We start from the raw sequence: 16672 nt of genomic DNA, 5'->3' as shown, positions 1-16672 counted from the left end.
CGATTCCCTGAGTCCGTTTCTATTTGATTGGTCCCACTTTTCTACCAAGTTGATTGAAATAATAGTGACCCTGGCAACAACAATGTCATTCAGCATTTATTGAAGGCGTGCAACTTTCCAGCCATGATGGGAAGAATTCTGCACGCGTTATCTAGTTGCTAAACAACCATGTAAGGCAGGTACTATTATTTTCCCCATTTTACAGACAAGGAAAACTGACCTTAGTGAGGTTGAAACACTCATCCAGGGTCACACAGCCGGACCTCAGCGGTCCGGGTCCTGCTTCATAACCAGGCTTCATCGCTGCCTCCGCCGAGGTATTTACCCTGAGGGGGAGCAGGAGAACCGGCTGGCGGGTTTCTTCCACTCTTGTCTTGTACGTTCTAGAAGAGGCTGGCAAAGACTCAAGGACACCGCTGCTCTCCGCCTTGTGCTCCAGTACGCCCCGCCCCGATGCCTTCACACGGCCTCCTGGGTCTTTAGTTGCATCTCTGCGCCTTGCTTTCTCTGAGCCCTGGGGGAGGGACGTGAAAGCGTGATTAAATTTTAGCTCCTCCTTGAAGCCCCAGCTCCCCGTGTCGGTGTCAGGATCTACAAACTGCAGCGACAGCCAGTCCTTCCCACTGTCAGTGGCACTGTTCTTTCAACAAAGGGCAGGATTTTTAGTAGAACAGCTGAGAACATCTTTGCCTTGAGCCCTGATGTGTCCTAAGGGCGCACCCTGTGAGCAGAAAGCAAGAAGGACACCCCTGAACCAGCTGTCTGTTGTCCAGGTGCAGGGGCTTCCTCGGAATACCCCGAACTTGAGCCAGCCCAGGGGAAGGACCCCCTGTGTCCAGGGAGCTAATTGTCTGGCAAGAGAGGTTTTAAACACCCTAGTTAAAAGTCCATGGTCATTATCTGGGAATGATTCTAGTGGACCGCCATCAAAGTGTGAAGATGGAAGTACTGTGACATGACGCTTTGGCCAGGCTTCGTTAGCGGCACCAGATCTTAAGCAATAAAACGAAGGTCAGAGTTGAAGCCCCACACAAACGTGTTGGTTTTGTTCACTTAAGCGGAGCCCTGCCCACAGCCGCCCAGGCAGTTGGCCCTTCACACGCATTACAAGTGGGATGACCCAGTGCCGCCCTCCGCCACGGACGGCGGATCGCCTTCCACTCCAGGAGCACGTGGTGCGGGGTCGGTTCTGGGAAGAGGACACAGGAAGGACGTGCAGTTAAGGAAGCGGTCCCAACGCGGAACACCGCCATGACTTTCAGCTGGATGCCCAGAGCTAGGCCGTGGGGCAGCCACCTGCGCCCCGTCTCAGGCCTCTGACCTACCGGAGGGAGCACCAAAACGTCGCTGTCGGAAACAGGAAAGATGGCACCACTTAAGTGGATTTGCACACAGCACAACCGAAGACAAATAAATTGACTCCCTCCACTGGAAGCAAACAGCCAGCTACAGGAGAGATCAAACAGACCTTCTGCGCTTTGCTGCTGACAGCCTGTTTCTATCACATGTACTTTGTAAGTGCTCACGTTGTCCTGCTGGGTGAAATTTTACATTGAAAGTTGAACAGCGCATATAATGTGTTTCAGTATCTGAATATTAGCCAAGGAAGCTTCAAATTCACCAATAAGAAGTTGCCTGCTTGAGAGTAGTCCTTTTTTAGGGGGTTAGCAGATACACTACTGTATGCAAAATAGATAAACAACAAAGTCCTATTGCAGAGCACAGGGAGCTACGTTCAACATTTTGTAATAGCCTATAATGAAAAAGAATATATATATGTATATAACTGAATCACTATGCTGTACACCTGAAACTAACATAACGTTGTAAATCAACTATCCTTCAATTTAAAAACAAGAGTTACCCTTTTTGAGAAAAGAAACTTGTAAGAGGATACGAGCTACAGAAAAAATGGGAGAAGATTTTGCAGAATATTTTTTTCGGAATATTAACTACACCTGCTCCAGAGGAAATGAATTAGTGAGAGGCTTGATTTCTATATACATTGTTTTATTAACAGAAGATGAATTTCCTCCTCCCTCCTCCACGGAATAAACGTTGAATAAATATTTAAAGAGCATGGGTTTGAAGAGGCGCCAGGGGATGAGCCAGCCTGGAGTGCCCGTGTCTCGGGCGGACTCTGGTTTGGAAGTCCTGGTTGCTCGCCCATGACGGGCCTGCAGATCCTCTGTTTCAAGTTATTTGGCAGCTGCAGGGCCCACCAGCTCCCAAGACTGTGTTTGGAGAGAGAATAACAAGAAAATGACAGAAAGGCAAGAATGCAAATATCTTGATAACTTTTCACCAGCCTGGTATCTTTCCGAGGCTCCGGATGGTGCAAGAAGCTTGGCTCCAAGTCTGGCACGGAAATTCCTGCCGTGTTGTGGTTTTCCTCAGAAAGGCTCGGCTCAGGTTACTCATAAACTGACTATACTTCAATCAAGGAGTTTTTGAAAAGCTTTAAGGCAAGAAGCAGGTCGCTCAGCAGCCTTGAAGTGAAGAGATCTACCATCTCACAGAGAGTTGAGTAAACTTCGGGATTTCAGAGTCTTCCAGAAAAGTTAAATTCTCTGATATTTACAGCATATCCCCAGGGTAGAAGTCACAGTCCTCATTTTCCAATGAGCCTGAAGAAGAGGCCAGAGCTGGCAAACAGACCCACTGTCCTCAGGCTTCACGTGGGGTTTCCAAGACTCCCAGAATATGTCATGAGAGTTTAGTGGTGACGGGAGAGGGGGAGCGTCATGGAGCAACAGGAGAGGAAGAAGTAACTCAAGGAAGAATGAGAGGTCTTGAGAAATATTCAAGTCAGTGGGCATCCTGAGCATCCAGCCTGCATCTCTTCTCTCGCTGCTGAAAGCAGTTAGGGTTAGAGTCATGACTGGCTTGAATTGGAGTCATACAAATGGGTTGAAGTCTGATTTCTGTTAGGAACTGGCTCTGTGACCCTGGGCTCATATTCTCTCTGCCTGAATTTTCTTGTCTGAAAAGTGGGAATAACAACAGTACCTACCTCATGGGCTGGTTGAGAGGATTGAGTTCTAAAGCAGTTCTGTGCTCAGTCATATGGTCAATGTGCTCATTAGTCAATATTCAAAAAATGTTAGCTGTCATCACCATCACTGTCATTATCTTTCTCATCACCCGATCGTCATCATCATCCCCATCGTCATCACATCGTCACCACCACCATCATCATCATCTTCATCATCACCATCACCACCATCATCATCATCTTCATCGTATTCCCATCACAATTCACTGTCATCACCACCACCATCATCATATCTTCCCCATCATCATCACATCGTGATCACTGTCATCATCATCACCTTCAGTCATCACCACCACCACCACCGTCATCATCACTGTCTTCATCATATTCCCTTCACAATCACCGTCGTCACCGCCTTCAACATCATGACATCATCCTCACCATTACAACCATCATCACACCATCCCCCCACCATCACCATCATTGTCTTCATCATACTCACATCACAATCACTGTCATCACCACCACCTTCATCATCATCCCCATCATCATCACCACCATCACCACCGTCATCATCACTGTCTTCATCATATTCCCTTCACAATCACCGTCGTCACCGCCTTCAACGTCATGACATCACCCTCACCGTTACACCATCATCACACCATCAAAACCACTTTCATCATCACCAGCATCATAATGTGTATCCAGTAGAGTCAACAGTGACTCCTGACCATCACAGATAGTCTGCACTGTATATCTCTCAACCTGCAGTACAAGAGCCTCCCCAAACTGACCTTCGCCCATTTCTGCAGCCTCATCTCTCTCTGCCTCCTCACTCACAGTCTACACTCCAGCCATAGTAAATAATCTGGAGTTTTCAGCAGAAACCATGTTAGCTTATGACACCATGCTTTTATTCATGCTGTCCCCTCATGCAGCCAGTTCTGTCCTGACTTCTTTGCTCGGTTAGTGCCTGTTCATCTTCTCAGACGTGATATAAGCATCAGCTCCTCCAGATGGCCTTACCACACCCTTCCCCTCACTCTCCGAAACCTGCGTTCCATGTACTTCCTCTAAGCTCAAGTAGAATCCGGTGAAGAGCTCTCTGTTGCTTTAATATCAAATGCTCTGTTACATGTTTAGCAGATATACTGGTCCTCCAATTTCCTGATCAAAGAACTGGGCAGTTGGACCTGACCTGAGGTCATGATGCAGACAGTCAGCAGGTTTCATTTGATCTGGCTCAGTGCTTTATAATTGTTGAATTCAGTTGTTCTTTCAGTAAGTATTTATTGAGCACATTGTAGGTGCCAGTCCTGTTCTAGGCACTGGGGATGCATCAGAGGACAAGACAGGCGAAGACCCCTGTCCTTGTGAAGCTTACAATATAGGGAAGGAGACATACAGTAAAATAAACATCATAGTAAGATAATCCATGTGATGGGAAGAAGGAACAGGGGAGCCGGGGCAGAAGCAGGAGGAGGGGAGGTGCAGGAGAGGCTCGTGGCAGGATCGGGGTCCCAGGAGGTGAGATGAGAGAGAAGACTGAAGGAGAAGAGGGAGGGAGCCATGTGGAGGCTTCGGAGAGAGTGGGCAGGCAGAGAGAACGCCAGTGCAAGGGCCCTGAGGCAGAGCCAGCCAGGCTCATTCAGGCAACAGCCAGGAGACCTGCGTGCCTGGAGCAGAGTCAGCAGGAGAGAGAGTCGGGGCAGCAGAGTGTCTGCATTCCTTTCCATCACTCAGCATCAGGGATGTGATCTAAGGGTCCAGATTTGCTGCTTCTCTCTTGGAAGGTCAGAAGCTCTGGCCACACCACGCACGTGTCCTCCCACCATGCTGGTCAGGGCGGAGCACAGGCTGCCCACCTGAGATGGGTCTCCGCTGTCCAGTGAGCCACGGACCCTACCGCCCCCACTTTTCTCAGCCCCACACCCCGCAGGCCCCCGTGGGCAGCTGAGGCCGTGGCGCCGGGCAGCAGCCTCTGACGGGGACGCCCGCACCCGCCACCACTCCCACCTCCACCCCTCGCTTGCCTGGCCTCTTCTCTCCTCGGCCCCGGCTGTGCCTGCTCTGCGCAAGCCCAGCGCACACTCCCGCTGGGGGGTCCTCTGAAAAGGAAGGAAGCCCACCTCGAAGCAGAGGAGTTTTCATTCCTGATCCTGCCAACGAGGCTCTTCCTTTGGAGAGAATGAAAGGGCCCCTCCCTGAGTGTGTGCACGTTCCGGGGGCGGGTTGTCAGGGGACCGGAGGCTTTGCTCTTTTTCTGTCAAACTGCTCTCCTGTCCGACGGCAGAGCTCCAGGGGGATTTTATTTACTTCTTCAAAAATGAACTTATTAACAAAACCCCAAACTGTGTCTTGGTCACATCACCTCACACCCATTAGGATGGCTACTAGCAAAACAACAACAACAACAACAACAACAACAACAACAAAATCCCAGAAAATAACAAGTGTTGGTGGAGACGTGGAGAAGGTGGAACGCTTGTGCACTGCCGGTGGGAATGTAAACGGTGCAGCCGCTATGGAAAACAGTGTGACAGTTTCTGAAAAAATTAAATGTAGAATTACCATATGATCCAGCAATCCCACTGCTGGGTATATGCCCCAAAAAATTGCAAGCAGGGACTCAATCAGGTATTTGCCCACGCGTGGTCCACCCCAGCCGTCTGCTCCATTCCTCTCCCCTGCACTTTCCCCCCACCCCGTCCTCTTGCTCAGAGCCGAGTCTGGCTGTGAGACTGGGCGTCTCTCTCTAGTCACCGGGGCAGTGGGTGCTTCCAGGAGGACAATGTCCATGGTGGAGCAGAGGCCGAGACGGGGCACATGAGTCAGTCCCATCGTGGCGCCATGGGGCCAGTGGACACCAAGCTTGTCATGGGGGACAATGATTTTTAAAGAAATAACTTTCTTCCAAGTCTAGTCACATGTGATCACGTGAGTCTGTGAGAAAGACAGAGGAGGCAAAAGGGGTGATTTTTTAAAATTATTCTAACCATATTCCCTGGGAGATTTAGAACCATTTCCACCCAGAGTTCTATACATCTTCCCGAGAAGTTGCTTCTCCAGCACCCCGTCACTGCAACTAACGACAGAGAAACACGAGTGCAGACGACGTAGTAAAAGGAAGCTGTCTGTGAAAATCACTGAGTGCAGGTGCCGCATGGAACGGCGGGCTCACGTCGTGCCGTTGGGGTGCGTTTGCCCTCCCAGCTCAGGAGTCCGTATGTGCATCAGCGTTTCAGCATGAGCCTGTTCAGCTGCAGTAAGCCTCAGGCCACGATGATGTCCTGTTAACTCAGGTATTTTTACAGTTTAACCATTGTCACCAAAGTTCTCTAGTTTTATGAGTCCCAGTCAACCTTCAGAACTGCCTGATGAGATACAATGTATCTTTCAAAATCCCAGTCCAATAGCCACTTCCTCTGTGAAGCCCTCTTGGACCTCCTTCATCTGTACCCAGCAGAATGGATCCTGTGCCCCATATCAGTTAGGTAGGTACATGGCGGCGAGTACAGATACGCCACCTAATGGCGACTGAGACAAACAGGGGAGTCATTTTCACACATAGTAAGAAGTAGGGAGGAAGATGGTTTATGGCATTAGATCAGCTGGTGAGTGGCATCCTCAGGGCCCTGCTACCCTTAGCATGTTGGTGTGTATGTCATGCTTATTGGCTCATGGTCACATAATGGCTACTGGTATTCCAGACATCACATCTGAGTTCAAGGCAGAAAGAAAAGGTGACTTTAGCTGAATCTGTCCTTATTCTCATTGCCCAAAATTGTGTCTTTGGGGTTCAGCAGAAGCATGTTGAGCTTGGCCGGTCTCAGCTGGGCTCACCCGTGTCTGGGGGTGAGCAGCTGGTCGGCTGATCTCTGACAGCCTCAGCTGGGAGAACAGGGGTGCCTCAGCTCCGCTTCACATGCCCTTGGCCTCCAGCCGGCTCGCTGGGCGTGTCCCATGGTCTTGTAGTGCCATGTCCAAGCGCCTTGTCTCTTTAGTTTCCATTTACCCCCCACAGCAGCCTCGCAAGCTCACCAGAGAGCGTGGTGGGACTGGGCTCGTGCTGAAGGCTGAGCGAGGTCAGGAGAGTCACTGGAGGTCATGCAGCTTCCAAGTATCAAGTCCAGAGCTTCGTGCGGGGTCCTTCACCCCATCCTAGGCTTCCTCCACGGCTGTGGGCTGCCTGTTTGAGCAGCCGCTGAGCCAGTTACGGTATTGGGCCATTTCTCACCACGGCTTCCAGCAGCGCCACCGGCTGCTCTGTGAGCATCACCCTCCCCTTAACTCATTCCCTCCCTGGGAACCGGGCCCGCGTGCTGCGCCAGCCTGGAACGGGTTGGAGATGACCGTGTGAGGGACACAGCTGCTGCCCTTCAAGAGAAGGGAGGAACAAGAACCTGAAACGTGCCCGTGGTCCAGGCGGCATGCGGTCAGCGCCGAACCACAGGTGCCCTGACACGTTCCCAGGGAAGAGACGCCCCGCGGTCATGAGACCTGAGCTGCAGCCCAGACACACGCCCCCTCCTCTCAGATCCCCCCACTCATCACCCCCAGAACACAGCCCGCATCTCCCGCCCCGGTGCTGTAGCCGGGCCGCGGGCTCTATTCCCGGTGGCGCCGGTGCCCGTGGGCCGTCCCAGGGTGTAGGACTAGCTCAACCGCTTTTTAATATATTTTTTTCTTTTTATTATACAGGAAATGAATGGTCATTCTAAATTCTTTTTTGTTTGTTTGAGGGGTTTTTTTTGGGGGGTGGAGGTAATTGGTTTTGTATTAATTAATTAGCTATTAATGGAGATACTGGGGATTGAACCCAGCACCTCATGCAAGCTGAGCACACGCTCTACCACTGAGCTGGGCGGGCAAATCTGAGACTTTTTGAGATTTTTGAGACTTCAAATCTGTCTTGTATTTTGTAGCCCACCTTGTGAAAATAAAAACATTAAAGAACCTCAGCCAACAGCTCCCCATCTGGAAGCTGATCCTAGAGATGCAAAAGGATGTATGTTTAAAGATGTTTTTATTACAACATGGTTCGTGGTCCATTCATTTATAGAGGAAAATCAAGATCCGTTCAAAATAAAGAGGTAGCGAGGGTTTACGCTCGTTCCTGCTGGTCGCGTTTACACTTCTACGGGACTGGTACAGTGTATTTGTATGTGGCTGTAATCAAAATAAGCCTTTTTAAATAAAAATAAGTAAGTAAGGACATCACTGCCTCGGACGGGCAGCCCCCACAGGGGGCGGCTGGGATTCTGAAACTGCCCCTCCGTCCGTGTGGCTGGAGACTGCTTACTCGTAGGCGAGCTGATAGTACAGAGTGCTGACGGGGCAGCCAAGCAGAAATGACCTCTGCGTGGGGAGGCGGCGGGGCTCCCTGAGGGCTGGGAGAGCCCATGGACAGGTTCGGACATGCTCTGAAGCACCTGGGAGACGGGGTCAGAAACTCCCTGCCTCCCCCAGAAATTAGAAGAATTAGGTGAGATGGTTCTTGTAAAGTAGACAAGAACAAGGAGTGGCGAATATTAATAGTGGTGGCTTTATTATTATTGTCAATAATGACATTATTATATCCTTTGGAAATATAGGAATGGTCACATTAATCCCCAAATGCCTCATTCCCTATTTAGACCAGTGGTATTTTTTCAACTGAAGTACCATCAGTTGCAGTGTGCCGATTTCTGGTGCACAGCACGCTGTCCCGTGGACCGGTGGTATGGACAGTGCCGTGGATAACACGCTTCCAGTAGGCGTGCGGCATCTTTAAGTTTGACTTTGTACATTTGTTTGGCTCCTCTGTACTTTGTTTTTTCTGTTCTTGTTTTTTAGTAGCAGTAGGCCTTTTTTAGAGCAGTTTTAGGTTTACAGCATAACTGAGCAGAAGGTACGGAGTTCCCTCACCAACCCCCGGCCCCCCTCACATCCCCAGCCCGTGCCCGCGTCAGAATCTTATTCTGTCTTGTGCGTTTTTCCAGTGGGAACCTGATTTCCAGTGGGTCACGTGGCAAAGAGTTAGAACAGAGTTTCTTGCGAGCAGAGCGGCAGGCTGGCCCCTAGATGTCAGGAGGTGCTTCACAGCTGGAAAGGAGCCTCTCTGGCCTGGCAGGTCCCCCCAGCTGTCCCTGGGGACTAATTTGTCACAGGGTGTCTGGGGGTGGGCATCCTCGCCCCGTGCTGTGTTGCGCACGGAACTCCCATGGCTTTCGGCAGCATCACTCTGGGAGGCACAGAGAGCCTGGCAGATCTGGTCACTTCTCATCCTCATCCAGGGCCGGCTGTTACCATGCGTTACGTGGAGCTTGCCTGGAAGCAGGATCAATACATAATATTGGAACGCGGTCTTGGAGAGATTATGGGCGTCTGAGTGGCGCTGGGGGTTTCAGCCCGTTGAGTGTGTCGGCTACAGACAGCTTGTTTGCTTCTGCCCCAGATGTGCTGCTCGGTACCCCAGTGCCTGCACTGGGCCGTCCTTTCCAAGATAACGATGACCAGCAGAGTCATTCAGCCAAAGAGGGCTGAGTCCACTGCAGTTTGGGAATGTACATTCTGACTCATCCACAAAGCTATTAAGTTTTTTTAATTAACATTTCCACTCACCACCACCCCCCCAAAAAAACACCTCACAGGCAAATAATTTTGTACAGATTATGACTAGACCGATCAATAGACAGTTATTTTTAAGGCTTCTCTGCATGGCTGGCTTCCCCGCCTCCACGGAGACAAGAAAAATGTCAGAGAGTCCTTACCTCTCAATCCTCCCACTCCTAGAAAAATCACACAAGAAACACAAATTCCAGGCGGACTAATCAGAAAGTATGGGTGGGAGTTATAAAGTACAGATGGAGTCACACCAACTGACGGAGAAACTGCTGGTTTATGGTCTTTGAAGCTCTTATTCTTATACACGTTTGTGTGTGTGTGTGTGTGTGTGTGCGCGCGCGCGCACACGCGCCAGGTACACAGATCATTTAACAAAACCAATTGTACACACGATTTTGTAACATTTTTTATTTAACAGTGGGTCCTAAATGTGTTTCCTTGTCACTAAATATGGATTTGCCTGGGCAGTGAGACCAGAGATGAGGGGCGAGATCAAGCAGGAACTCTGTCCTGGCTGTGAGCGAGATGCTGAATTAAGGACAACAGAGGATGCTGCTGGAGGGGAGGGCGGCCTGAGCCTCAGCCCGGGGGCTCTGCCCGCCTCCGCCTTGAACCCCTTCTCTCCTCTCTTCCAGGCCATGTACATGTTCTACGCGCTGGCCATCGTGTGTGACGACTTCTTCGTCCCCTCCTTGGAAAAGATCTGTGAGGTATGTGTCAGAGCCGGGCCCTGGGGCTGCTCCAGCCTCCTCCACTGAGGTCCGGGGAGGCCTCTGTGCAGCCGGGGTGGGAAGGCCAGGCACCAGCATCTTCAGAGCGATGGGCAGGGTTAGCACCAAACCCTGTTGATGCGCTCAGAGTCTCAGGGTGCTGATCCGCACACCAGCCGTCCCTGCCCCTGTGGTATAACTCAAGGTGCTACGTGTGTTCTGCTCCCCACCTTCTTTCTCTTTCAGCCCTGCTCTCCCTTTCCCCCATCACTTCCTCCTTCTTCCTCCCTGCCTTTCCTTTGCTGCCGTAACCCTCCCCGGGGGATCACGGGGTCCTCGCCGAGTGAGAAATCCTCAGCCACAGTGAGAAATCTCCATCGCTCTTCTTCCCTGTGGACGTGCAGAGATGCTCCAGGCAGAGCCCGGAAGGCGCCACGATGAAAGAACAGGCCCCGGAGACCAGGAAAGGGACTCTCCCTCCGAAGTCAGCCCAGTGAGCGCCGGGCTGAGCACCACGTCGGGTCCCTTTCATCCAAAAATATTTAGCATATCCAGACCTCCTTCATTCTCTTGCTTCTTTCATCTCTTCTTCTGTTTTGAAATGTAGTTTCCTTTATCTGGAAGCTGTTTTACTTTTAATTCAGAATCCGCTTCCAGAAGGGATGTCTCCCGAGTCGCCTCCAGTCTGGAACGCAAGTTTCTCCATGTGGTCCTCAGCCCGTGCTGTCCCGCCCTCCCCGCCCTCCCATCCTCCCCCCAGTCTGATTCACTGGGTCTTAAAGGGAAGCAGGGAACAGACGTGGCATTTCTGATAAGTTCCCAGGTGATGCTGAGGCTAGTGGTCTGGAAACCACACTCTGAGAACCAGTAAACTTAACCAGTGTCTTCCACGTCCTGAAGTCTGTGAGTCTTGTGCTCTTGCAAAAATAAAAGAGAATGATTCCGCAGCGACCCTGGAGAGGTCCCGGGAGTGGGTTCCTTTACACAGTGGAGGTAGGAGAAGGGAAGTGAGTGAGCCGGTCTCTGAGATGGACAACCCGCATGAGTGGAAGCCCTTTGTCCGAAGTGACTTCACCTGGGAACAGGCGGCTGGCGCGCAGAAGGCGCGGAAGCACCTACAACTGGCATCACCTGTGATCTCTGGACGCTACCATTTGGCGGTTTATTCCTCACGCAAAGCAAACGACTGTGTCTTTCCCACACAACTTTTTTTTAACTGCAAAGTTAAGCCCTTATCCTAGAAATGCACGTACAATCATCAGTACGTACAGTCCTCTGTCGAGGGGACCCATAGCACCTGTGAGCGCACCCCTCGGGGAGGAACCATGATGAAACACAGAGCGGTCCTGGCCGTGCGGGGCGGTGGGCGCAGAGCAGCTCCAGAGTCAGACACCCACAGCCCCGGGTGGAGCGCCGGGAAATGGGAGGTGCAGGGAGAAAGGAAGGGAGGGATTGACTTGGCCTGGGCATCGCGGAAGGGCTGGTGCAGGGGCCAGCTGGGAGCAGCCCCTGAGGGACGGTCTCAGTGGCAACGTGTTGCAAAGATGGATATTTGAGCAGAGAAGAATCAGAGCCGTAGAAAGCAGCCAGGAGGACCCGGAGCAGGAATCGGTGCGCGGGGAGCCCCGAGAACGCCAGGCGGGGGCGTCAGCAGTTACTCAGAGCTCAGGAGGGAGCTGGGAAGCCTTCTGACAACTCTTCTCGTGGGGGGAGGGTCCCGAGGCAGGAAGCCCCCGAGCTGGTGATTCTAAGCATCCAGTGAGATGTGACCAGGGCCAAAGTGGCTGAGGGATGAGAGAGGAGGGGTTGTAATGGAGGAAGAAGCCAAGTGAGTGAATGAAGGAGACAGAGGAGCGGGAGGGGAGCCCGCGGGGTGGACTCCACGGTAACGCCCCATCAGGGAGCCCGAGCTGGAGGGACCCGGCAGGGAAGGCGCACAGCTCCTGGCCAGTCTGGGCAAACTGCCCGCAGAGCCTGAGCGCTGAGTTGGGTCCCCTGCCCTGGGACTCCCGGCCCGATGAGACGGGCTGCCGGGGCACCCCCCACAGCCACACCTGTCACCTTGAGGTACCAGCACCTCCATCTTAGGGGCTCCTCAGGACCCTGTGTGAGGTTTAGCTGTTCAGTCAAGACCGAGGGTACCCAAGTCTCCAAGTCAAAATGCCCTCGGTAGGGCTCCTGCTGCCGCGTCTTGCCGGTCGGTGGGGCCCGTGGCCCACGCCGAGGCCGTGCTGCCCCTCCAAGGCTGAGCAAGGAAGTGCGGCTGCTGGAGCCGCTGGGAAGAGGGACCCGGTCCTGCAAGATGAGGCTGTCCGAGCGGGGCCGCCAGGAGGGAGCTGGCTGCTTACACTCAGCAGCTTACCTTCCGGGTCAGGAATGGGTGCAGGCAGACCACACACTGCCCAGCCGCAGGGTGCGCGTGTCTTGTCTTCTTACAAATCACCTTTCAGGCCGACAGACGGGTAACCTGGAGGGTTCATTGTGTAGAACTTCACCGTCTCTTTCTATTCAATCTCACCCCCACCCCGACTCTCTCTACCCCAGGATTCAAAGCTGCACTGAGGATGGGCAGTGGGTTTTGGGAGGGTGACCCTCCCTCCCCACTGCAAAACCTCCACAGCCTCTCAGACTCCAGGCTCGAAAACTGGGTACCAGGAACCTAATTTAGCCCGAGATCAACGTGATATTTTTAAAAATCAGAGTATTTTACGTAAAACTCTAGATTCGGGCATCTCTTTAAAAATAGGGCTTTTTGGCGACATGGAGGGACCTGAGTGGTAAGGCCTTTGGGAAGGAGATGGAAGCCACCCCTCCTCCCCATTACCTGTGTGGCCCCCAGGGCACGTGGGTTGGGACCCCTTGGTCTTGTCAAGAGCCTTTAATTCAAGGGAACATGGAGCCCCCCCCCACTCCTGCACCACGCGGAGGAAGAGATGCTGAGAAGCAGTGTGGCCCCGCTTGGGGTGGGCGGGAGAGGCCGAGCCCCGGAGGAGGGGGAAGCTGAGGACGGGCTGAGCTCAGGACCTCGGGGGTCACAGCCACCCCCCTTGCAGGGGAGTCCCGACTCACCTGTGCTTTTGCTTCTCCGCAGCGCCTGCACCTCAGTGAGGACGTGGCTGGGGCCACGTTCATGGCGGCGGGCAGTTCGGCCCCAGAGCTGTTCACGTCCGTTATAGGTAGGTGCCGACCTGGGGAACGTCTCAGCCCTGCTCTCTCTGAAGGACTACAACCCTGAGACCCCAGGGGGCAGAACACCAGCCTCCCTCCTGCTGGGGTTGCTGTTCTGGTTTTATTAAAGTGATGCTTTTACTTTGCGTGAGTGGGGAGGTGTCAGTGGTCCCCAGTGCAGATTGGAGAGCTCCCCCCTGTAGATCCTGAGAACAGCCTAACTGACGCTTACAAAACCTCCCCCACGCCCGCCTGGGCTGCAGCCCCCGCAACAGCCAGCGACGCTGCTCTGTGTTTCAGGCGTCTTCATCACCAAGGGCGACGTGGGAGTGGGGACCATCGTGGGCTCTGCCGTCTTCAATATCCTGTGCATCATCGGCGTCTGCGGGCTCTTCGCCGGGCAGGTAAGACTGTCGGCAGGATGTGGCCTCGGGGAAGAGCAGCGTGGAGGTGAGGCAGGGGCGCCCGGCGTGGGGGCCGTTGGTCTCAGGCGGACGTGGGGTCTCCCACGCCAGGGGGCTGGCCTCGCTGGGACTGGAAACCCTGGCGCCATGATTTGGTCTCTGTGCTGATGGGACGTGGAGCGGCCAAGTCCACGTAAATAAGGAACCAGCCCAGAGAGGCAGCCTGTGAATTTGAATGTGTCACACTTGTTTGGATATGTTACTGACCCAAATCGGAATGACCTAGAACAACCTTGGGAGTGGAAATCGAGTAACTAAGAGAGTGCCAGGAAACAACAGACTGTTTTCTGCTAAAGACAGTTTGTGGTTGTCAGTCTGGGACGCGTTCTCTCTTTTTTTACAACCATCAAGCACTTGACCTACAAAAAAAAAGATAAATTATTTAACAGTGATGCTTACCTAGCAAATATGTTGATCCTAAGGAATTATTAGTAAATATTATAAAATGTTTTATTTTATTTTGTAAACAGGGATGAATTGAAAGATTATAATGATACGTAGTCAGTACCCAAATTTACAGCTAAAAGTGATGACTAGATTTAAGCATATGCAGTATGCATTTTAACCACGTAATCCATTAACAGTCTATTAGCTCTTCTTTTAATGGATAGTTTATTTAATTTTGCTTACAGACCTTGAATTTGCTGAATTCCAGTATTACTGTGTATAGTGATTTGTTCATATGAAGAATAATTACATTGGCTCTTTTTTTATGGTGTTTGAAAATAAATCCCTCATTCTCCACTTTAAAAAAAAGCATTTGACTTACACGTCCACTTTAGCTGACTTTGGGGGTTCTGAGGGTTTTTTTTGCCTGCCTGCATTTTATCTGTGGAGACCATTTCACTGATGGGAGGTGCATGGGCCCGTGTCTGTCTTGTGCTGCCTTGGGAAGTCTTGGGAAGACACTGGATGTCACCGGAGTGTGTGGCTGCCCGTTCCCCGTGGCGCTGCACCGGCGGCCAGGGGTGTTCAGATTGCAGCCGTCCCACCAGCTCTGATGCCTTAGTTTCTTTGTAGGAATATTATTCGGAAACACAGTCCTGAGCTCTCTGCCCAAACGCCCAGGGCTGTATCTTCTCAGAAAAGCGACTTCTAGTCGCCCACTGTGGGTCCTTGCTTGCAGTATTACAGAACCTGGTGATCCAACCAGCTGCCTCGCTCGGAGGCCTCTGGGTCCTGCTAGAAGAGGCTGGTTGGCTTGCAGGGCGAAGGACAGCTCCTGGGAGCCCTCTCACGCACTGTTTCCCAGACCCCATTATGCAGTCGGCCAACCAGGGGCCCCCAGAGCTGCCCGTCTCTAGTGCAGACAAGAGACCTTCTAAGGCAGCGTGCGCCCCAGCACCCCGGTCCACCTCACCACCCTCTTCATGCCGACTGGCTTGTCTGGGTTGCCTGGTGGCTTCGTTGCTTCTGGCTACCGGGCTGGGGGACACTGCTCTCATTAGGAGTCAGCTCTAGAGCCTGCAGGTGGGTGGTTACCTCTGAGAAGAGGCGCCGGGACATCGGTGGTGACGGTGGGCCACCCAGCTTGCTAGGCTGAGCAGTGTCTTTCTCTATCCTTTTGGCCGGTTATCTTGTCTTAGATCTTGTGGACCCACGATGTGGCATTTGCACATCTCCTGTAAAGGGAGCGAGTACCAAAAAAAGTGCCCATCTTTGCCTTTGAGGCCGTTTGTGCTTCCCTGGCTCTCGTCTGTGCCGGCCGCCTTCTCCTCCCCTCCCGGAAACGAGTAGTCACGCTCTGCAGGCGCGCCCCGGCTGTTCACACTTCCCTAATTAGCACCGTCGCCGTCAGCAGTGTGCGTGTTAGCCCGGCTGTTACTAGTGTTGCCATCGGTTCGTTAGTCATTTGTACCTGAAGCTTGATGCAGAGTCAGGCCCAGAGGGGGAGAAATAATGTAAAGAAGTCAAACAAATGACTGGGAAGTGCCTAGGAAATGCCATGCAGCTAATTACCTAGGCGGTGGGTGGAATGAGCTTGCGTTTCATCATTTATTAGCCGGGTGGTTAATCACTGGCTTGGTTAAACACCTGCACAGAGCACAGACTGCTTCCTGAGCCCCGGCAAGCGCTGCCCTCAGTCACTTCACTCCCTACAAGGTCTGTGCAAGCTCATCCCACACGATCGTGGGGAGAAGTGCTCACCACAGTGTTAGAAGTAGCCCACGCGGTGATTCTGGGGGCCAGCCCCTCCATCTGACTTTCCCTGCCCTGTGCCCACTCGGAGAGTTCCAAGGCCAGCCAGCTCTCTTCTTCAGGCCTTTGCAGAATCCCAGAAGTCTTTGCAGAGGGAGAAAAACGATGTTTTAGAAAGATCGTGAGCTTGGGAATCAGACTGGCCTGGGTTTGAATCCTGACCTGCCATCCACTGGCTGTGGAGCCTTGGAGAAGTTACTTCACTTCTCTAAGCCTCAGTTTTCTCATCTATTGAGTGGGTACAAGTGCCCCTACCTCCTGGCATCGCTAGAAGGATGACATGTAACTTGTTCAGCATTAGGCAGCACCTGGCCCACACGGTAAACCCTCGGTAAAAGTTCGACTCCATCATCAGCGATCAGAAGAATAACGTCCCCTGGGGTCCCTGCCTCCACATTCCACGCTCGGTCATTGTGGTAACGTGACCTACCAGTTGGCAGAACTTATTAACTAGAGGAACAGCCAGCCACAGGGCGCCTGGTGGGGAGGGAAGGGAAGGTCAGGGAGACGGTCTTCTAAACGAGCAT

At 52.4% G+C, this 16672-nt stretch overlaps 1 protein-coding gene across 2 annotated transcripts in view; it reads left to right on the top strand.

Moving 5' to 3' along the window:
• SLC24A3 (solute carrier family 24 member 3) overlaps positions 1 to 16672 on the top strand; it is a 428781-nt gene that overhangs the window by 297101 nt on the left and 115008 nt on the right. For both annotated transcript variants that reach the window (XM_074347814.1, XM_074347815.1), the window contains exons 4-6: positions 10240 to 10314; positions 13406 to 13490; positions 13783 to 13886. In XM_074347814.1, coding sequence (XP_074203915.1) covers positions 10240 to 10314; positions 13406 to 13490; positions 13783 to 13886 — 264 coding nt within the window. The remainder of the gene's footprint in view (positions 1 to 10239; positions 10315 to 13405; positions 13491 to 13782; positions 13887 to 16672) is intronic.

This window comes from Camelus bactrianus, chromosome 19 (assembly GCF_048773025.1).
Source record: "Camelus bactrianus isolate YW-2024 breed Bactrian camel chromosome 19, ASM4877302v1, whole genome shotgun sequence".
Classification (NCBI taxonomy): Eukaryota; Metazoa; Chordata; class Mammalia; order Artiodactyla; family Camelidae; genus Camelus; species Camelus bactrianus.
This window is presented reverse-complemented; position numbering and strand designations above follow the sequence as displayed.